The sequence below is a fragment of the Balaenoptera ricei genome, chromosome 11, assembly GCF_028023285.1.
Source record: "Balaenoptera ricei isolate mBalRic1 chromosome 11, mBalRic1.hap2, whole genome shotgun sequence".
NCBI lineage: Eukaryota > Metazoa > Chordata > Mammalia > Artiodactyla > Balaenopteridae > Balaenoptera > Balaenoptera ricei.
In genome coordinates, this window is record NC_082649.1 from 75,408,020 (window position 1) to 75,430,916 (window position 22,897).

General features: G+C 38.5%; 1 protein-coding gene across 41 annotated transcripts in view; it reads left to right on the forward strand.

Moving 5' to 3' along the window:
- Positions 1 to 22,897, forward strand: part of SLMAP (sarcolemma associated protein) — a 312,286-nt gene that overhangs the window by 137,976 nt on the left and 151,413 nt on the right. For 24 of the 41 annotated variants that reach the window (XM_059939983.1, XM_059939999.1, XM_059939991.1 and 21 more), the window contains 4 exons: positions 100 to 217; positions 3,382 to 3,553; positions 7,385 to 7,519; positions 11,069 to 14,292. In XM_059939983.1, coding sequence (XP_059795966.1) covers positions 100 to 217; positions 3,382 to 3,553; positions 7,385 to 7,519; positions 11,069 to 11,161 — 518 coding nt within the window. In that variant the 3' untranslated portion in view covers positions 11,162 to 14,292. Of the gene's footprint in view, positions 1 to 99; positions 218 to 3,381; positions 3,554 to 7,384; positions 7,520 to 9,602; positions 9,693 to 11,068; positions 14,293 to 22,897 lie in introns of those variants that run through there. The other 17 variants (XM_059939985.1, XM_059940000.1, XM_059939993.1 and 14 more) reach the window with 2 other exon arrangements.

Below are 22,897 nucleotides of genomic sequence, written 5' to 3' on the forward strand. Positions count from 1 at the left end.
AGTAACAGGAGTCAAAGAATAGCCATGTAAAATCTACGTGTTTAAGGGAAAAAATAGTTATGTTCCTATATTAACAAATGTGTTTTGGGACTATTTTAGGTGAACTAGAGAAGTTGAGAAAGGAATGGAATGTATTGGAAGCCGAATGCCGTTCTCTAAAAAAGGAAAATGTTTTGCTATCATCAGAACTGCAGCGGCAAGAAAAAGAATTGCACAAGTATGCAAGAACTCTTTTTTAGGTTCAAAATATTTCTTTATCTTTAGATTTTCATCTAAATTTTAAGTGTAATTTTGATACTTAAATACCTTTTTGGAGCAAAATATTCAGCCAGACTCTTTTTGGCTATCTGGCAGGTTAACCACGCTAAATGAGTACTTCAGCACTTTTTTTCTGCCATCACCTGCATGTCCTTTCCTTTTGGTGTACTCATGGAATACAGATTCATTAAATGCCCCTTCTCCTCACCAAAAGACAGACAGAAGATCTAAACAAACAGACAGCAAAAGGTCTATGATTGAACTTGCCCTTCAAACTAAATGATAATAAATTTCAAATACAAGTTTGTTTTTCTTTCTTGCCAATGATCCCTTCTGTTTATAAGGGTGATCAGGAGGTGGCTATGATAAAGAATTGATACTGTTGAAAGATACAAATTCAGCTTTTGAATTTCAAACAGGGTTATATAAAAAGTAATAATATATGAGATCAAAAATTTGCTAAAACCAATTAAATCTTTCTAACATCCATTACCTTACAGGCAAACCAATGAATGTAATAGATTTATTCCAGCAAATTTAGTGGAGTCCTATTTTCTCATCAACACTTTTTGCACAGTTTAAAATTTATTTCTTCCTTAAATATTTGATCCATTCCATGTTTTTTATTTAAACAATGTTTACATTCTAATTCAGATATGAAAGTAGTACGTGTTTATTATTGAAGCCATTCTTTAATCCATCTCCCTCCCCAGAGTACACCAAAAATGGGAGTCATTACTCTCTTATTAGCCTTGTATTTATATTCCTGAAGAGCCTTAAGATTAGCAAAAACTCAGTGACCAAGGTCAGTTCCCATAGAAAACAAGCTTTAGGGAAAAATGATAACGAAAGGACTAGATATATCAGAAAATAGTATTCCTCGTTATCTCTTATAAAAACAAAGGCGGGACTTCCCTGGTAGTCCAGTGGTTAAGACTTCACCTTCCAATGCAGGGGGTGCAAGTTTGATCCCTGGTTGGGGATCCCACATGCCTCTCAGCCAGAAAACCAAAATATAAAACAGAAGCAATATTGTAACAAATTCAATAAAGACTTTAAAAAATGGTCCACATCAAAAAAAAAATCTTAAAAAAAAAAGTTATTTAACCTCACTGGACCTCAATTAAAAAAAAAAAAAGGCAACTGTAATATCGGTTTTACATTTAAAAAATCAAGAACTAGTTGAAGGAGCAAGATGTGCTGACTTATTCTCTAAAATGCCTTACAAGATCATATGGTCAATATCAGTATCTTTAAAGCATTTTTTTCTCTTCCAGTGTCATATCTTTCCATAGTCTTTTCTATGTGTATTACTTTTTGAATGTTTAAAGATAACTAATAATAAAGAACAAAACAAATGTTTGTTTTTTATGTAAAAGTTTGTAAAAGCAATTTCAAAATATGAAAATGACAAAATAAAGGCCCAAAACACAAACAAACAAACAAATAAATGGATGCTCTCACACAGACACACATGCACACATTTGTGTATATGTGTGTACCAACTGCTCATCTGTGTGACAGAACATGTGGGCAAATTGTTTGGTATAAAGTGTATGTAAGATGATACAGACACTCAAGTTCTTCATATTTGGAATACATTTGGATCTTGGTGAATCCATTTAGTTTGGTATTCTATCAAGAAATACTGATATTTGATTACCAGTACTGATTATCTTAAACTATTCTTGTTTTGGAATTTTTGATACTTTAAAGATTCAGACTTGATCCCTTATTTTTGAGATATGATTAATTTGGAATCTGGCAGATTGTTAAATGTTTTTTTTTTAATTACTTCAAATTTTGTTTAAATGTTGAAAAGCAATCCTACAAACTCCTCATGAGTTAGAAGCATATGGTTTAATAATATTAGGCCCCAGAAGGGTGGAATGTATTAGATCATTGGTCAAGTTATCTGTCTAAACTCACATAAACTATTTAAAGACATTAATTCTGTTTTTTAAACTTTTCTGATTTAATAGTTCTCTAAGTTAATTTGTTAAGCCTCCCCAGCATGTAAGTAGTATTTAGAAGCTAGTCTCCCTTTACAGTGTCTTACATGCCATATAGTTCCTAGCTATATTGCCCTGACAACATCACACTTACACCCTACGATCTGCCTAGCATCTAATCAGCATGGGATTTATACTCTAGTACTTCAGTTACATTATTGAGTCTGAGTCTCATGATCCATCCTGAGAGGATGTGTCGAAAACCTTATCCTCCTTTAGCTATTTCTGCTGTAGATGGGAGCCAGATTCTTTAACACAGCTACAGTAGACAGGTCTTTTGTTCTTGGTTGTCCATGGGGTAGAAGGAATTGAACAAAGAATTTCTGTTCCTGCTTATCAAGCTGTTTTCCTAGTGTGTAAATGGGACTTTTTTTTTACATCAGGTTGTAACAGCAATTATAGAATTTAAGCTGGAAAACAGCCTCAGAAATTATTGAGTTCTGTCTTCTTGTTTGACAGTGGAGGGCACTGAGACTCTCCTTGTGTTATTTGTGTCTGTGCAAATGGTGCCTGGCACAGATCTCAGAGCTCAGGAAATGCTTACTCAGAGAATGAAATGGCACCAGTTAAATGACTTGCTCAACATCGCACAACTAAATAGTGGCAGATCTGGGGTCTAGAACCCAGACTCCTGGTTCTTTGTCTTGTGCTTTCCCCCCCAATTTGGTGTCTTCTCATTTCAGTAGGTTTATCTTTACTTAAGTTGGAAGTGGCTCCTAAGCTTTAAGTTTCTGTCAGCCATCCTATTTGTCAAGTACTTAAAGAAAATAGTTGGAATATGTGCTTTCTTTTCCTGTAGAAGACCTACACTGAATCTTTTTATGATACAGTTAATATAATGTGATATGACAAAATATACAGTTAGTCACCTTCTATTTTTACAATTTCAAACTTTGTGTGTATTTGATTATCTGAAAATAGGACACAGCTTTAAACTTTCATTGTTTTAGTGTTTTAATGCTTTTTACTTATTGAAAATATCATTCTTTTTTACACTTTTCTTTCCTCATCTGAAATCCACTTCATCCGTCCTAGTAAAATGTATAAGAAATTGGACTTCCTGCTGTGTCTGGTTTCTACATGAATAACTCTGTCAATATTTATGTTGCAGTTCTCAGAAGCAGAGTTTAGAGCTTACCAGTGATCTCAGCATCCTGCAGATGACTAGGAAAGAGCTTGAGAATCAAGTGGGATCCTTGAAAGAACAGCATCTTCGGGATTCAGCTGATTTAAAAACTCTTCTCAGTAAGGCTGAAAACCAAGCAAAGGATGTACAGAAAGAGGTAAAGCGAAAAGACATTATGAGCCCAATTATGGTTGGACTTAAAGCCAAAAGCAAATCAGATATTCATGCTAGTTAGAACTAAAGGGAAGCATTACCTGTCACAGAGTTGATACTAGGAGCATCTCTGCCTGGTGATTTCTAGCTGTGTATCATGATCCATATATAGAGAATTCATCAGTAAGGTTTGGTCTCAAAAATATAAATATACAAAATTACTTTAAAAGTTTTTCTCTACCAGTTAGTTGACCTATATGAGAAGTCCTTTGTACCACATTACTTAATTCACTGTTTATCTTTCAAAGACAGTATCATATTTAATTTAGAATACTTTTGGAAAGCTAACTGGGACCACACCATAATGCTGTCTAAACCCCTCAGGTGACACTGGCCTGAAAAGTTGCTTATGAGAAAACTCAGCTCATACCCAGCCAGCCAAACACATGTTCTGTGACCGTTTTTTTGGTGGCTTTAAAAAAAAAATCATGTTTAAAATGGTGAGGGTTGATGTTGGAGCAGAGACCCCACCCAGGCTTCTCCTGAGCAGAGCCTTGAAGTTGAGAGTGGGGCAGTAAGAGCTGCGATCAGTCCTACTGGCCTTGTACTATTCCCTGCATTGACTTCTGGCCAGCTTAGGGAATGGAGAAGGCTGATGCAGTTTCATCTACCCAGCAGGGCTCACCCCAGTTGTAGACCCTCTTAAATGAAGGATTTGTTTTAAACAGAAGGAAGTTGAAGACAACTCTTTGTCTTCAATAACAAATTTTCCCAAAATTGTTTTTGGAAAATCTGTTTAATCAATGTAGTTTTCCTTTGCACTTTTCTTTCCCTGTAGTATCCTGAACTTGGAAATGATTGTTGTTCTTCTGTCTTCATGTTTGTTCCTAAAGAAAAAAACTGTAACGTTTTTTATTCACATGTGGCCATATTGATTTTGTAATATGTTCATCTTTTATCTTCTTGCTAAGGATATGTATTTTGGGAGAAATCTCATTTTATTTGGTTGGAACACAAATTTTGTGCCAAAGTAAATATACTAGTATTTAATACTGTAAGCACTTTGTGTCCTTTCAGTCCACATGCCATAATTCTTTCAAAATCTGGGAAGAATGCTGTGGTCGGAAGATGATTCTGTTGTATGTTACTCTGAATGCGTTAGCCATTTTGTTGCATTATTTGTTTGCCTGTTTTTGGTCACTGAGCAATCAGTGCGAAATGCTTTAACTGTTCCCACAAATGGCAGTGGCATGTTGTCACAGCATCTAAATTGTTGGTAGCCTTTGGATTGCATTAAATGCAGCACATTTAAAAATATGTCTGATCTTGTCAGTATGTTTCTTTCCTATTTTCTTGTTCAATGTTTTCATTGTGAAATGAAGTGTAGTCACCATACCATGCTCCTTTATAATGTGAAATGGCTTTTCTTTCCGTTTGTCCTGATGTCAACTATTGGATACTAGTCTGTAACTAAAACCTTCTTTAATGAGATTCTTATATCTGTGTAATCCACTGCAAATGAATTACTACCTTTTATTAATGCACATACATTCCCTTTCAGCATTTCCCCTTTGTCTCCTTTCTCTCATAGAATCATACTTAATGTGCACAATGTAATGATTGTGTATCTTCAGCACTGTCACAGGTTCAAATGTTACAAACTAAGCAAGCCCAGATATGATTATTTTTGTGAAGAAGAACCAAAGGTGCTGGTAATATTGTGTGGTATTTCCCTCTTAATCAGAACTGAGCTCATTTCTCATCTCTGAGTTAGAAAGCAAGATGGAGCAAAATGATATCCAAGGGAGGTGTGACACTAAGGCTACAGAAGGTGACCTTTGTTCTGACAATTAAATTTTATATATGCGGCAGCTTTTGTTTGAACATTTAAAAAAGAAAAAGTACATGAGCAAAGTAAAATCTAATCCTCAGTGTTAAGAGAAAAATAATGGTATACCATCTTTATATTTGACTTAAGAAAGCGGCTATATATTTTGATTTAGTAGGAATATCTGTAATTTAAGAATTCATAAAACATTGAGCACACAAGTCCACCCTGCAAAGACTGACTGAGGAAAGTTGTTTGGCTTCACCATCTTGCCCTGGGGCCAGAGTCCTTCCCACCCACTCACAAGCTGAAGGTAAACAGCAGGATCTTCGGGACTAAGCTGCCTTCCTGTCATTCTCCACAACTCCTGGAACGGAGAAATGATTAAGTGCTTTGGTATAAAGGGCAGGCTGGATGTAAGAATGGTGGAAAAGGAAAATTTTGGTCAGCAAAGCACGTTTCACTTATTCTTTATTAGTCACTGTTAAGAATCAGATCATTGAGAATTGATTATGTTCTAAGAGACTTAGTGCAGAGACTAGTCTAGGTACACTGAATTTGCTTTGGCAACCTGCCGGTAACCTTTTGCCTTCTGGAAGGAAGTCCACAGACCCCACAAAAAAAGCTGTCATGAAGTCCATGAATCTTACTCCTTAGTTCATTCTCTGGCATACTACCCAGACTTGTTCTGGGAACGTTGTTAGGTAACAGAGAGTTCCTTTCATATTTTACCTCCCTCTCTGTACCCGTGTCTTTCTTCCCACTTTATGGTGAACTCGCTGCTGACCCTAACCCCCTGCTTCCACCACTTCTGATTAATGTTTTTATACATTTGCATCTGTAATATTTATCTTTGGAGTGCATAATGATGAGCTCCTGATTAATCACTCCAAGGTGTTTGGATTATTCAGAAGCACTATATAAATGTGTCCTTTATTGAGAAATTTCTAGTATACAGGCAGAAAGGAACTATAGACTTTCCAGCCTCGTGGGCTGTGTTTAGGGAAGAGGAGGCATCTTTCTGGTATGCCAGACCTGTGGCATATTTATTTTATAATCAGCCCTTGTCTGTCTTTCTTCCTTCTAAAACCTTCAGAAATGGCAGAGTGGGGCAGTGGAGGCCGAGACAGAGGCACAGCCAGCAGCAGAACAGTCTTTGCTCTTTGACTGAGAGCCCAGCTTGCATGTAAGATGCAATATCTAGAAGTGAAACCAGTCTAGCATTCCTGCCTTCTGGGGCATTTAAAGTAGGGGCAAACCATACTGTGTTTTGCATTGATCTCACCTGTGTTCAAGGGCTAGGTAGTCTGTCTGAAAGTCATATTATATACAGTGAACTGTTTTCCAGAGCAGGAAATGGCATGTTTCACTATGGAAAAATATCAGAAACAGATTTTTTTTAATTATTTTTAATTGATGCTTATAAGTCTTAAATAGAGAGATAGAAATGTCCCAATCATAGTGATTGGTGCCTTAGATACATTTCTTTGCTTCATTTGCCTAGAAATTCCTTGTCCAGAACACTTTAATACCCAATGATGCTGGGTACAGGGAGGCCTAATGAGAGTTAATACTTTTTACTTCAAGACTAAAATAGCTTGGCTGACATTACTTACCAGGATATAAACTCAGACTTCCTAACCTTGCCATTTAATTAGGCTATGGAGTTTTTCTTCACTTGCTTTTCTTTTGCTCAGTTTGGAATTTTACTTTTCTCCTCTAATTCTCTTAGTGGAAAAAGTGACCCCTTATATTAGAAACAGATGACACGGTGGTGACTTCTCAATTTTTTTTAACACCAGGGCCACAAAATTCTTACATAGAATCAAGTAAACACTAAAGGCTTCTTATTATTAGTGCAAGTGATTCTTATTCTCCTTATAACAAAAAGGCTTGACTGTGGTGTTGCAGGTGACTAAACAGGCTCTGGTATATAAGCCTGACTAGACGCATAACTTCATACCCATTTTAAGTTGAGTCTGCACACTCTTTTTTCTTTGCCTTTAGTATGAAAAGACACAGACTGTACTCTCAGAACTGAAGTTGAAGTTTGAAAAGACTGAGCAGGAAAAACAGTCAATCACAGATGAGCTCAAACAATGTAAAGACAACCTGAAGCTGCTCCGAGAGAAAGGAAATAATGTAAGTCTTTGCAAACTTGGCTTAGCTTTGATTGAGAGGCAGGTGAGAGCCCTGAAATTGATTTTTCAGAGGACTTTATTACTGATTTGAGAAACTAAGACCTGTAGTACACGTGAACTAAGCTTTTTATTATGAAATTCTATGATGGAATCATTGGGCTGTCAGATTTTTGAGTAAGAATTTGCCCCTTTAACCTGTACACCTAGAAGAGCCTAAGGACTACCTGGAGGAAGAGCCTTGTTTGCAAAAAAATAATTTACCTAAGAACTGTCAGCTTTTCCCGAATGAATCTGAAGTTCTGTCACTAAGCCTTCATCTAGCTCTTGTTTTTCCCCCTCTGGGAAACAAAGCACTATACCACCAGGGACCCACTGAAGAAAGAGTAATACATGACGATTCCTTAGCATTTGGCTGTATCAAAAAATGGAGACTTAATGATGGTTTTCATTTTGTACTAATAATGTTCTCACTAAGGCACATTTCTAAAAAGCTTAGTGTCTTCTGGGCCTCCTATAAATATTAGGAAGTATTTGGTGAGTTTCTCTAGGGGGGTGTGTGGTGTGAAATTGGAACATTTTGGTATAAATTGAGTTTAATAATATTAATTTGTATTTTATTTGCTAGAGAGGCAGATGGTCTTTTAAAAGATGTTATACTAAATAAATGTTGTGTTACACGTTTTAGTGATCATTGCCTTTGTGGGCCCTAATTGATGGATGTTCAGTGTGGTTGATTGTGCTCTGACTTATTCCAAACCCCTGTCATGGCTTGGACACTGCAGTGGGCATGAGCCGCATACTTCTTATGGAGGAAGGCACTCTGCTTAACTTGCAGCACAAGTACAAAAGAGTAATGTTGCATGGCCATCCAGTTACACAGTCACACTCAGAATGCTTATGAGTTGTGTCCAACTGTTCTTTGCTAAAGAAAGTCCTAGTTTGTTTTTTTTTTAATAAAGACTTGTTGCTTAAGTAGAAGCCTTTCAGAAATTTATGAATTGGGTATGGAGGCTTTATGATAAGCAAAAATGGATTGCATTTATTTTGAAAATGTCAATTACAGAACTCTCCTGAAATCAGATCATAATGGTTTGGTTACTTCTCTCTTTTGTGTTAATTCATATCTCTCTGATTATGGAATTTCAGTCTACCTTCTACTAAATTAACCTATGAAGACATCTAGGATAATCAGAATGGATCCCTCTATATGATTTAGAGCCTATTTGAAAGTAACGTTGCTATTATTATTAATAGTTATACAAATAATTTACTTTAAGGGTGGATTTCCTATTTTTATGACATTAGACTTATGGTAATGAAATATTACTCTGTAATAACACTCCTTGTAGTAATTCCCTTCCAATTTAAAAAATTACTGGGAATTCCCTGACAGTCCAGTGGTTAGGATTCCACACTTCCACTGCAAGGGGCATAGGTTCAAACCCTGGCTGGGGAAGTAATATCCCACATGCTATGTGGTGCAGCCAAAAAAATAATAATAATAAAATTAAATTAAAAATTACTTATATTCTTGTAACATCACTGAAAGCCCTGAGATTCAGCTGCCTGTCTTTATATAATAAATGTTTTTCATATGTTGTGTCAGATCTCTTGCTTGATTTAGAAAAATAAATGCCATGCATCACAGGGCATTTATTTTTAAGCTTGAAAGCAATACTATCTCAAGCAAAAGAGTTTTGGTTTAAAAAAAAAAAAAAAAGGTTTTGCTAGAGGGATAAAATAAACCTTAGCTGTTTCCAAAGGAGTACATTGTCAAATAATGGTTTCTGAGTATGGAACAAAAATAATGTACTGTCAAGCAGAGCATCAGCTGGTGAGGTATTTTCATTGCTCTGTCTTAATGTGCTACATTTCGTTAGGGAGTAGGGACACCCACATTGCCTCCAGCTGTTCCTTTTAAACTGGTAGTTTGCCAACTTACATACCACAGTCCATCATTCTGGATTGTATTAGATGTCTTTAAAATGTCTTTCTACCCTCCCTCCCACCCCCCTGGGTTCTAAATCATCTTATCTGATTCTTTTATAGCATAAAATGATTTTAATATCCCTTCCCTTCTTTAGCCTTCCATATTACAACCCGTCCCAGCCGTATTCATCGGCCTATTCCTGGCTTTCCTGTTTTGGTGTTTCGGTCCATTGTGGTAGAGAAAGGTACAAGCACTACTGTTGAGTCCTTGTCTGTTTGTCCCCGTCACCTGTTTGTGCCATATTTGTAATATAGTGCATGGCAAAACCACACAGGTATTTTGTTACCTGAAGCAAACCTTTCATTTAGTATGCTATGTATTGTGTCATACAAATGAACTGAATGATCAACTAATCACATAACATATTGTCTTGTTTCCTTTGTAGTAATGCTAACCATGAATTAATTCCAACCTAACCAGATGTTAATATGCTGTCTTTAACTGAGTCTTTGTCTCTAGCAAACCGGAGTAAACTGTGAATTGCTGCAGCTTAGTACCCCCTTCCCAATTATATGTTTAATCAGCTCTGAATGAGAAATGAAGAGTTTGCCTCTTTGAAGTTTTCAGCGAGCTTTCTTCCCCCTCCTTCCTTCCCTCTTCTTTTCCATGGTGTAGAGATTCGTTGTTTCAACCCTTTGCCTATATTACACTGTGGCTAAGAAGATGAAAAAGGATGAGAGTAGCATAATGGACCATTGGCTCACAATCTCAACCTCAGTATGCATTTACTTGTGAGAGTATCAGCCTGTCCCATGTCTTTCTGAGCCCTGATCTGCAACATCACAATATTTCTTTAAAAGCTAGCTTTCTCAATACAACTCAGAACACTAGTGAAAATAAAGTTTTCAAACAATGCAAATTGATATTGTAAAGCCCTCTGATAGTTAACAGAGAACAGCCCATCCATGTTCGCCCCCAACAAGCATACTGGTTAGTAGAGCGTATGAGATGATCACGTGGCATTATGACCCTGGACATGGTGTTTACCAAAAGCATCAGAGAAGCAGGGTCTCTAACATCACTTTGCCATCTTGAACCCCTTCTGATTTTGTCTTCTGTGGTTTAAGATTAGAGGATCAAAGCTTAGACCATTTTCTTTCTATCACCTTACCCACCAGCCCCTTGTATAAAACTATGCCAACATGTGAGTCTGGTTTTTATCAAGAAATAAACATTTTAGGCAGAAACATACTCCAGGCATTTGTGGACATCAGTTAGCTGTAATATGTGGATACCGGAGTAAATAAAACAGGCTGAGCTCAAAGGGTTTCTTAGAGAAGTCACTATTAGGCTTCAAAGAAAATTGAAAACTGCCCAAGAGTTTCCTGCAATGTATTTGGCTTCCACACAATGGTCCTCTAAAACAGTTCCTGCTATTATGGCTCTCCTCACACCTGCACTCCCTCACCTTTTTTTCTTTTTTTAAAATTTATTCTTATGCAAAGATAAGGTTTTTCTAATATTCTGTTAAGTATTCAGGACTCTCTGGAACCAAGGGGTTAATAGGTATGAAAAAAGAAGGGAGAATGTGATTTTGACTCTTGGTTTCTTTCCACACAGAAACCCTGGCCCTGGATGCCCATGTTGGCTGCCCTGGTTGCGGTGACAGCCATCGTGCTGTACGTGCCAGGTCTGGCCAGAGCTTCTCCATGAGAGCGTTTCTTGAGTCCGTACACCGTCCTCCCTCTAGAAGCTGGCACCACACTCATGCTGGGGACAAACAGAACCATTTTCTTCCTTTTTACCTCTTAAAACAGCAGAAGTGCAAGAATACAGCTGTAGGGTCATTGCTTTAAATTATATAAAATGTATCTGTCTATAAAGAGGATATAAAATTGTGACTTTATTCTACTGTAAGCAATAATTTGCTTGCAATTTTTCATGTAATTTTTAAATTAGTATGTTGAAATTCTGAATATTATGGTGGCCTAAAGTAGGCTTCTTGGTACACCAAATTATTTATAACATTAAATTTATGGGTATTTTACTCTGAATTCTAATGGCCAGATAATTCATTTTTTTGATTCGATAACTACCCAAACCAAACAACTGATACATACATGGGAAGAGAGGCCCTGTGTGCTCAGTGCCTATCAGTTTGAATATATACACATATATATATATATTTTTTACATATTTACGCCATTTTTACTTGTTATAAAACCACTGAGCTATTGGGAACAAGACTTAGAGACAACTATTTGCGTGGATTTTTTTTTTTTTTTAAGGAGAAATACACTTGGAAAATACTCTGTTCTAGTGATAATTTGGGGAATATGTGCACGTTTGTTCAGCCTTAATGTGACTTGACGATGTGGAGGACATCAACTTTGAAAAACTTTCCATGAGAGTGTGTATTTTCTTGAGCAAACTGAAGTATTTCTGGGAGCAAAAACATAGTAATTATACAGTTTCAGTGCAGTAAACCAAACTCTTGAGTCAATTGGAATGTAATTTATTAAACCTCATGTATTTAAAGAGATATTTTCTTTAAAAGCCAAGTTACTTTCTCATATACAGCATTTTAGGAAGCATGACTTTTTTTTTCCTATCATCTCTTCCTCCAAGCATGTTTAATTGAAGAAAGAGAATTAATATCTCTTTAGATAAGCTTTTACTGACTTAATTTGGATAATGATATTTCAAAGCTAATTCATGTTCGAGGGGAGCAGTTGTTACCTACCAACAGATTTCCTGGTTGGGGAGGCAAATGGTTATTTTCTTTTTATTGTTGTTAATTGGGACGTTCTGTTAACGAGAAGCACTATTCCCAAGATTAATAGTGTTCCATGCACAGTAAAGCACCTAAACACTGCTTGATGTTACAAATTTAAAACACGGAAGTGAAGGTTTAGCTATGGTTTTTGTGCGGCACCACAGTTATGTCAATGAAGTTTATTTAGGTCATAGAATATCCTAAAGTATCACATAGTTAAATTTTTCAGTCAATGAAAACTGGGAGGGAATGTCAGTGAGTTGGCTTGAGTGTTCTGTGGCAATCCACAGGCCTGGCCAAATATTGAAAGAGAAGTTTAGGATATAATTTGCCTTGTGATGTTTGGCAGTCATTGTTTATACTTTAAAGGTTGTATTTTAAGCCATTTGGGGTTTGCTGTTGGGAGGATCACTAGATTTATGGAGGAATTAGTCACAAATGACTTGTAGAAAATACTGTCATATAGTTCATTTCATCATTTTCTGTTGCAGGAAGCCACTCCACCACAGAATGCTAATATGCCAGTGGTACCCAGTACCTCCTGTATATAGGTTATTGCAAATATTGTTCTGAAATGCTTAACTTCAGAATTACATTTTTTAAAGTAAATAATTGTTTTAAATCTATTTTGTAAAGATATAAAGTACAATAGAATTTCTGGAGTACAGATTAAACTATTTGCACTAACACACGTGATGTGCATGATTTAATAAAATAACTTTACTCTCCCTATGCATTTTTGAGTTGGATATCATTGAAATTCTTAGTAGTGACTCTACTATTGTATTGTTAATAGTCTTTTCATGAAATGACTCTTTATGCAACATAATGTACGTTTAGTGTTCTTCAGGGTTTAAAGGAAAACACTGAGCTGTTTCCTCCAGGTTTTATTAGCCTTTTATTTAACTTACTGCTCTAAATTTTTTCCCTTTTACTATGGTTATTGTTAAAACGTGACTCACTTGCCAGACAAGTCTCTTTAAATATAAAGTCAATATTTACTTTATTCAAATTGAATAAATGGGTTTTTGTAGTGAACTGCCAGTTTTTCGTAAGAACATAAATGAGCCTATTCATAAGCAGTACCCCCAGTTTTGTTCAGTTTACTTTCAGGTTAAATAAAGAGTAGGATTATTCACTTGGAGTGATAGAGTCATTAAGAAGTTTTAATCCTAGCAGTTAAGAATTGAACAACCCTATGACACATTTAAAAATTACATTAAGGTGCTACATGGCTGGGTCAGAAAATGAAAAGAACGTGGTGTTTAAAGCTAAAACATCCGTATTGGCGTACTGGCTCTGCCTTAGGCAAATCATTTGTCTTCTCTGAGTCTCTACTTCCTCATTTATAAAATGGAGAGAATAATATCTATATTTTTAGCGGTAGTATGAAAATTTTAAAAATAATGTATGTGAAGTGTCAAGTGGTAAATAAACACCGCAAATATTTAAGTTTTAGGTGAACCAGTACAGCTATTTAAAATGAATTGATTGACTCAACTGTTGAGACTTTGTGTGTGAATGAGATAGAACTGCAGTGGAATGACTCCTAAGAAAGCATCCAGCTCTGTTCATCCCTTTTATAGTTGTGTCTTTAGGAAGTAATATGCTTAGTTTGATTATGAGCCAATTGCTTACAACAGTTTGGAATTCCTGTTGTGACTGCCTTCAAGAGCAATTCTGAGTCACATATGAAAACCAGTCACACTGCTGCATAATCAGAGGCTTTCAACTGAAAATAGTATTGCCTAGCTTGATCTCTCACTTCAATCACCAGACTTGACCCCCAGTGACTTTTGGCTACTTCCAGTGATTACATCTACTATCAAAAGGATGGAAATCTGTTACCAAAGAGGAAAAAACTACATACAAGTCAACTGTGTTAAAAATGTGCAGCCTTCCTCCCATAAAATTCACGTCTGGAAGTTTATTCTGAGGGCATAATTGTGTGTTCAAAATTTTAACTACCAGGACATTTAGTATAGCATTTTTCTGTAATAGTGATGGGTAAACAACCTAAATATCCAGCAGTGGGTCATCGGTTAAATAAATTAATATTGCCACCCTACAGATTGCTGTGCTTGCAGAGTATGTGGGAATATATTCATACTATATTAAGAAAGAGGTTACCAGTGTAGAATAACCTTGGTTTTGTAAAGAAAAAAATGTAGACATACAGGATATGTTTATAGCAGGAGGACTCAGAACGATTTTTTATCCAGGCTACACTAGTGCTTCTGTCTGTATGATTGAGGGTCAATTCTGTTCCCTTTTTATGATTTCTGATTTATTTTTAGTGGTAAATATATGTTGCTTTTGTAAATTAAAAAGCTATTTGGTTTTGCTTTAAATTAGAAACAGAAAGAAGTCTGCAGAATTCTAAGTTGCTTTTCGTAATTGAATGAGTACCTTGTCAAAGTACCTATGTTTAAAAGAGTTAATGTTCATTTGCACTTATGAATTCTGGTGTGTTCATTTAAACATCAGTCTTACAATTTTAAACATGCTTTGTACATGTATATGTAGAATCAGAATACTGGAAGAGGTCTTAGCAATTCGTTCTCACCGTTTTGCCTATCAGGGAGAAAACCCAGAGCATTTTTAACTCATAGTCAGATTTACAGTAAGTTATAAAGTTGAGGATGAGGATGATTATTTTTTTGCTACTCCATATTGTGTCTCCAGGCTTTGATGGTTTTACATCCATTCATTTAGCAAATACTTTTTGAGTGTCTGATGTGAGACATTGTGCCAGGTTCTGGCAATATTCAGTTCCTACTGTCATAGAGCTTTTGCTGTAGAGGAGAAATACAGGCAAGGAAGCTGGCCAGTCACAATACAGGATGCTAGAGGAAGACGTAGGAACCTGTGGAACCATAGAAAAAGGGTGCATTTCCTCTCACCTTCAACCATCCAACCCAGAGACATCTGGCTGCAGAGCCAAAGGTGAGTTTTCCTTCTAGGTAGTCTGGGGAACAGGACTGGTTTCTCTAGAAGTACCTGAATTTACAAACCACTAACATCTGAGATTGATTTTCCTAGAATTGGAAAACATTTTTAAGGTTTTATGTACTGTCCTGGAGTTTTGCCCTGTAAAATGGTTTGAACTGCACCTTGCAACTAGTGAAGGATTTATGTAGAGATATAATTTTCAGGTGTACAGCATTATAATTCAACATCTATATACACTACAAAGTGATCACCACCACAAGTCTAGTTACCATCCGTCACCATACATTTAACCCCCTTTCACCCATTTTGCCCATCCACCAACCACCTTACCCTCTGGTAACAACTGATCTGTTCTCTGTATCTATGAGTTTTTGTTTTATTTTGTTTGATCATTTGTTTTATTTTTTTAGATTCCACATATGAGTGATATCATACTTTGTCTGACTTACTTCACTTAGCATAATACCTTCAAGGTCCATCCATGTTGTAAATGCTGTTCCACATTGTAGCATTCTTTGGTATGGCTGAGTATTATTCCATTGCGTATATACACAATATCTTCTTTGTCCATTCATCCATCAGTGGACACTTAGGTTGTTTTCATATCTTGGCTGTTGTAAACAGTGTTGCAGTGAACATAAGGGTGCATTTATCTTTTTGAATTAGTGTTTTTGTGTTCTTTGAATAAATACCCAGAAGTGGAATAGCTGGGTCATATGGTAGTTCTAGTCTTAATTTTTTGAAGACACTCCATTACGGTTTTCATAGTGGCTGTACCAATTTACAGTACTACCAACAGTGTACAAGGGGGTCCCTTTTACCCGCATCCTCTCCAGCATTTGTTATTCCTTCTTTTCAATAATAGCCATTCTAACAGGTGTGAAGTATCTCGTGGTTTTGATTTGCATTTCCCTAATTAGTAATGTTGAATATCTTTTCATGTTCCTGTTGATCATCTGTGTATCTTCTTTGGAAAAATGTCTGTTCAGATCCTCTGCCCATTTTTTAATCGGGTTATTTGGGGTTTTTTTGTTTTTGTTTTTGTGGAGGATTTTTTTGTCTTAAACAGGGGAAAGTGTCTTAGGCCAGGGCATGGATTGGATGGAGCCAGTAACTCCTGGCACGTGAAGGCAAGTGTTCACCACATCTTGTTGTGTGTGTTAACAGTGCTGCTCATTGAGCAGATGAAGCAGCTATATATTTCTTCCTAAAGATTTCAACCCGGAGCTTATATGATTTGTTACCCTGTTTTACAAGGACACTGAGATAAAGCCTATGAAAAAGTGAAAAAGACAAGAGCATTGAGAATAAAAGCAAAAGGGACTGGGGTGGGGAGTGGTTGATGGAGGAGTAAAGGAACTTTTTCGGGTTATGCTCCCACCGTCCACAGTTGCTGTTCACTTCCTCTTTTCATGTTGACCTCTTGAATTGGCCGGAGTACATCTAGGTAGCCTGATTTCATTTAGCAGAGATTCAAAACTTCTATGAAATTACATCCTAGAGGGTTTTTTTCATCCTAAATTTTTATGTATTTATTTGTCTGATCTTGTTCCACGTAGAATTTGAAGCAGGCATGTGTGTTTGGACAGCATTTTTTTCCCTCTTAAATGGCCGGGATCCATTCCTGCTGGGCTGAGAACGCTTCCTCATGGCAGGCTGTTTAAGCAGATGAAAGAACACCAATAAGGAAGGAGCACCAAAGGCACTTGAAAAACCTCGACCATTTCCACTTCTTGAATCACAGGTTTCCACTGTAAATTACTTCGCTGTTCGTAAATCTTTTCTTAGTTATGCCATTCTGGTTTTGGTTGGAAACTTGTTCTGAGATAATTAGCCTATGCTTATTTAACCTCCCCCCATACCCTCCACCCCATATACTCCATAACTAACTTTCAGAGAGTTAATGTGTTTTGGATATTTTTAACCAGATTTTTATTTTCCTCAGTGTATATAGAGCTAATCACATTTTCTTCCACAAACGAAATTTGGTAGTTTTAAAGTGGGACATTCTAATTTAGTACTTCATGTATGTAGCTAATAAAATCAGACACACAAAACATCCATGAGAAGAGTTTATTTAGTCACGTAACTTTAGACCAAAAAAAAAAAAAAAGACTTTGTACTTTAAATACTTAAGCCAAAAATTAGGTGGTGAATTATATATGTGCTGTGTCCACATAAAGCCCTTGTTATCAGTGAAGGTGAGTACGTACTGTGATAGTACCTGGAGTAAATAGAACCTTCGACCCGCTTAAATCATCTGTCTTTGAATACTTTTTCTGGTCTCATTTTATAGCAAAGTCCTCAAAATTTGTTTTAGTTATCCATTTCTATATAACAATTTATCCCCAAATTTATCGGCTTAAAATAGCAAACATTTATTATCTCACACAGTTTCTGAGGATCCAAGAGCAGCTTACCTGGGTGGATCTAGACCATGATCTCTCTTGAAGTTGCAGTCAAGCTGTTGGCTGGGGCTAGAGGATGCATTTCTAAGCTCATTCGGATGGTTGTTAGCTTAAGGCTTCATTCAGTTCCTCACCAAGGCGGCCTCTCCATAGGGCTGCTTCAAACAGCAGCTGGCTTCCCCCAGAGCAAGGGATTGAAGAGAGAAGAGCACAAAGGAGGGAAGCCTTTGAATCTCTGAAGGGATGTACCATCACTCTGCCACATTCTGTTGCTCACACAGATTAACCCAGGTACGATTTGGCAGGGTTATCAAGGGCATGGATACCAAGAGGCAGCAGGGATTGTTGGGAGCCAGTTTGGAGACTGGTTTCTCACCTAATTTCCCATTGGGAAACTTCTGAATTGTTGGAAGACTTGATTTTATAAAATGTATCAAAGCAAACAAAGAGACTTCTGTAAGGATGACATTCTTCCCTTGTATAATTGATGTATGACAAGTTGTAGAAATTCCAAAACAAGAGAGTACTTGGGAAATTCATTTCTTTGGATGACAAATAGTCAAGCTTGTGCTTCCTCAAGATAACTGTTATACCTACAATTTAAATTTAGAAGTTTTTATCAAGAGTTCCCAAAGTAGATTGTTCTCTTAAAACTATGCCCTTTTATCTTCTACCACTGTATGAAAAGCTACAGGGACAGTTGTTGTTTTTTTTTGTTTTTTTTGTTTTTATTTTTTTTTATTTTTGGCTGTGTTGGGTCTTCGTTTCTGTGGGAGGGCTTTCTCCAGTTGTGGCAAGCGGGGGCCACTGTTCATCGCGGTGCGTGGGCCTCTCACTATCGTGGCCTCTCTTGTTGTGGAGCACAGGCTCCAGACGCGCAGGCTCAGTAATTGTGGCTCACGGGCCCAGTTGCTCCGCGACATGTGGGATCCTCCCAGACCAGGGCTCGAACTCGTGTCCCCTGCATTGGCAGGCAGACTCTCAACCACTGCGCCACCAGGGAAGCCCCAGGGACAGTTTTTACTGGACACTCTGGACAGATGGACCTTTCTTCACAGCTTACCCCTCTTTCCCTGGGCTATAGTTTATAATCGCCAGTTCCTTCTCTGTCTTCCCCACTAGACTATAAACTCCCTGAGGCCTGCAGCTGGGGCTTTACTTGCTTTGGTATAGCTAGAGCCTAGTATAGTGTACAGCATATATTATATTAGGTACTCCATAAAAAGTTTTTGGATATAGGAAATTAAATCCAAGTCTGAAGATGGACTTTAATCACTGCTTTCTGGTTGTTAGTGGCAGCCACTGGTAGATCGTATTATGGTGCTCCCGCTGGTCTGGAATAAAACCAGTGAGTGGCAGCGAACATTCTATTACCGTGAATGTAAATTTGACTGGGAGGACCTTGTTTTGTACAGACTTTAAGCCTTATTTAAGGTATACACTTAAACAACACAGTGAGAAGAGCTGCACCTAGTTTTTACCAATTACCAAGTAGAAAGGTACTGAATTCATTTATGCCCAGCCTGTTTCAATAAGGTTTATGGTGATCTACACAGATACCTAGAGCATGGAATAGCGTGCTTAAAATGAGCAGGGGAAGAGGAAAGAAGACAGTAAAACAAGAGTGAAGATATAAAATTGAGCCAAGACTGAGAGGGAAAAAGATTACTTCATGCCACCCAGCACATGTGGCTCTAAGCTTTCTAATAAACCAAAAATCCTGGTCAGTGTCCATAATATTAATAATAAATTATTTCGCAGTGTGAAAAGTAAATAGGAATTTCCCTCAGGGCTTTTTTAAAAAATGCATGCTGGGCTTCCCTGGTGGCGTATTCGTTGAGAATCCGCCTGCCAGTGCAGGGGACACGGGTTCGAGCCCTGGTCCGGGAAGATCCCACATGCCGCGGAGCAACTAAGCCCATGCGCCACAATTACAGAGCCTGCGCTCTAGAGCCCGCAAGACACAACTACTGAAGTCCGCGCGCCTGGAACCCGTGCTCCACAGGAGGAGAAGCCACCACAATGAGAAGCCCGCACACCTCAACGAAGAATATAGACCCCGCTCGCTGCAACTAAAAAGAAAGCGTGCGCACAGCAACAAAGACCCAACGCAGCCAAAAATTTATTTGTTTTTTCTTTTAAAAAACACATGCTGTGTTCCACTCAGTTTTGCTGTGAACCTTAAATTGCCCTAAAGTTTTTTTTAATGCATTCTATATGGTATAGGGAGTCCTGCATATCTTCTTTTCAAAAGTATTCAAAGTAGATGAAAAAGATTAATATCATTTGTCAAAACTGGGTAGGGTAGGGCATCCCTGGTGGCGCAGTGGTTAAGAATCCGTCTGACAATGCAGGGGACACGGGTCGAGCCCTGGTCTGGGAAGATCCCACATGCCACGGAGCAACTAAACCCGTGTGCCACAAATCCTGAGCCTGCGCTCAGAGCCCGCAAGCCACAACTACTGAAGCCCGAACGCCTAGAGCCCATACTCCACAACAAGAGAAGCCACTGCAATGAGAAACCCACGCACTGCGAGGAAGAGTAGCTCCTGCTCGCCACACCAGAGAAAGGCCCATGCGCAGCAGTGAAGACCCAGTGCAGCCAAAAATTAATTAATTAATTAATTTTTTAAAAAGGCACGTGTGGCAGAGTTCAAGACTTGTTCATTTGGGATGACAGGTACATGGGTGTTTCATATATTGTCTTCCATGCCTTGTATTTGAAGAAAAGAGTTCTGATTAAATAGACCATCTCTGTAAGAGTGGCATATTTTACCTATGCAAACTCCACTGTGACCAAAGTGTTGACTCTGGTTGGACAGGTGTCAGTTGAGTAACCAAAAATCACTATCTTTATTTTGCTTTGTATTGTGCCTTTTTTTAAAATAGGTGTTTTAAATTCATTAATACCGTATTTTTGAAATGCTGTCATTCTTGTGGACGAAGGACCATGTTACACACAGGCTTTCAGCAGCTGAGCCTCAGGCAGGCTGAAAATATTCCTGATAATTGCAGCTTTGGCAGGAGTTGCTGTGAAAGTGAGAAGGAATTCCTAATCAAGCAAGTTCTTTTGTGTCATCAGCTAAGGAGCTCACTGAGTCAAGCAAGTTGCTCTTGGCCTCCTAGCCTCCCAGAATTCTCTGCTCCTGGCCTTCCCTAGAGCAGCAGCCTCCTAGGTTTGCGGAGGTATTGGCTAGGGCCGTTCCTATATGGAGCTGGTGACCAGCAGTCTTTTTTTTTTTTTTTTTTGGCTGGGTTGGGTCTTTGTTGATGCGTGCGGGCTTTTTCTCTAGCTGCGGCTAGCGGGGGCTACTCTTTGTTGCGGTGCGCAGGCTTCTCATTGCAGTGGCTTCTCTTGTTGCGGGCTCTAGGCATGCAGGCTTCAGTAGTTGTGGCTCGCGGGCTCTAGAGCGCAGGCTCAGTAGTTGTGGCGCACGGGCTTAGTTGATCCGCGGCATGTGGGATCTTCCCAGACCAGAGATCGAACCTGTGTCCCCTGCATTGGCAGGCAGAATCTTATCCACTGCTCCACCAGGGAAGCCCGACCGGCAGTCTTAACGTAGTCTCTTCTAGTATGTCTGTCTGGTGACAGTGGACCAAACTGGGTGTTCTAGGGACTTCCCTGGTGGCGCAGTGGTTAAGACTCCACACTCCCAATGCAAGGGGCCTGGGTTCGGTCCCTGGTCAGGGAACTAGATCCCACATGCATGCCACAACTAAGAGTTCGTATGCCACAACTAAGGAGCTGGTGAGCTGCAACTAAGGAGCCCACCAGCCGCAACTAAGACCCGGCGCAACCAAATAAATAAATAAATAAAATATTAAAAAACAGAACACAACAAAAAAAACAAACTGGGTGTTACAGTCTGCAGAGAGGGATTGACTAGAAAGCAGCGGAGGCCACCTGCCGCTTGACTCCAGCTGATTATGTGCCGTGCAGGACTGTTGTCAACATCTTCTGAATTTTCAAGAGGAACTGGAAACTGGACTTCATGTTCACTTTCCAGATGGGAGGGGAGAATGCACTGTGGGAAGCAAACAAAACATGTCTTCAGCTCTTTTTGGCCAGTGTGACTAACTAGCTGGCAACCTCTGTTCTAATCAAGCCTAGATTTGTAAAGCATCAGAAATGCCTTATGCCAGGGTTGGACTTAGAACAATAAAATGTTCAAGAAATTTGGAACTAGACATAGGGTTGCCAACTTTTTTATTTTGCCAAGCAATAACATTTTAAATTTTTATTAAAAACAAAACAAGCCACAGCTACTAGTTACTTTCACTCTAAAAAATAGGATGCACGTAATAGTGTTCCACAAATCCTTATGAAACCCTGGAAGCCAGATTTGTTTTGGAATTGAAAGTTTTTACATTTTGAAAGGTAATGTGGGGACTTCCCTGGTGGCACAGTGGTTAAGACTCTGTGCTCCCAGTGCAGGGGGCCCGGGTTTGATCCCTGGTCAGAGAACTAGATCCGACATGCATGCCACAACTAAGACCCAGCGCAATAAAATAAATAAAATAATTTTTTTAAAAAAGGTAATGTGGTACATACAATACTTCATAATATGTAAAATTTCTGCAGTGAACCATATGAATATTCAACTAAGTGGAATAAGTAAAAGCTATAAATAACCATGTGTCAGTTCAGGACAGGATTATCTGCCAGTTGAGTTTTGGTGCCAAACCAAAGACTTGGTTTTCAGAGCTTTTCGGACTCTGGGACCTGTATCAAAAAAGGAACAGTCCTTTCAATGGACTAACTTTACGAAGCCCTCAGCATGCTGCCCTTATTTTTCTCAGGTCCCCCTAGACCACTGGAGACTGCCCTGAGGGTTGGACATTTGGGAGATTCTGCTGTGGGCCGAAACAAATCTTTATACGCTTCCCCACTTTCACTTGGCTCCCTTGTGCAACAAGGAGCACACGACCACGTGTGGCAGCATTTCATAACAGAAAGTGTCCCTTGCCATCAGAGTCCTAAGTCCTTGTTTCTCCTAACTGCACTGGTCCTAGTTCTGATCTCTTTGCCACCCAGAACTCACCTCCTCCTTGCAGGACTTCTCTTCTGCTAAGGAATGCACCTGCCCAGGCTGGCCTAAGGCCCAGTGAGCTGGCTCCCTCAGCTGTCTGTGCCGTGTGACAAGGCCGAGTGCAGCAGTGCTTTGTCGGGATTTTCAAAAATGGCTCCCAGAAGGATCAGCACTGCAAAGAGTGTGGTAGGATTGGTCAGTTCAAAATAGCTTCCCCCATGCCTCCTGAGGAAGCATTAAATGTTTGAACCACTGAGTCATACCGATGCCTCTCCTTTCAGAA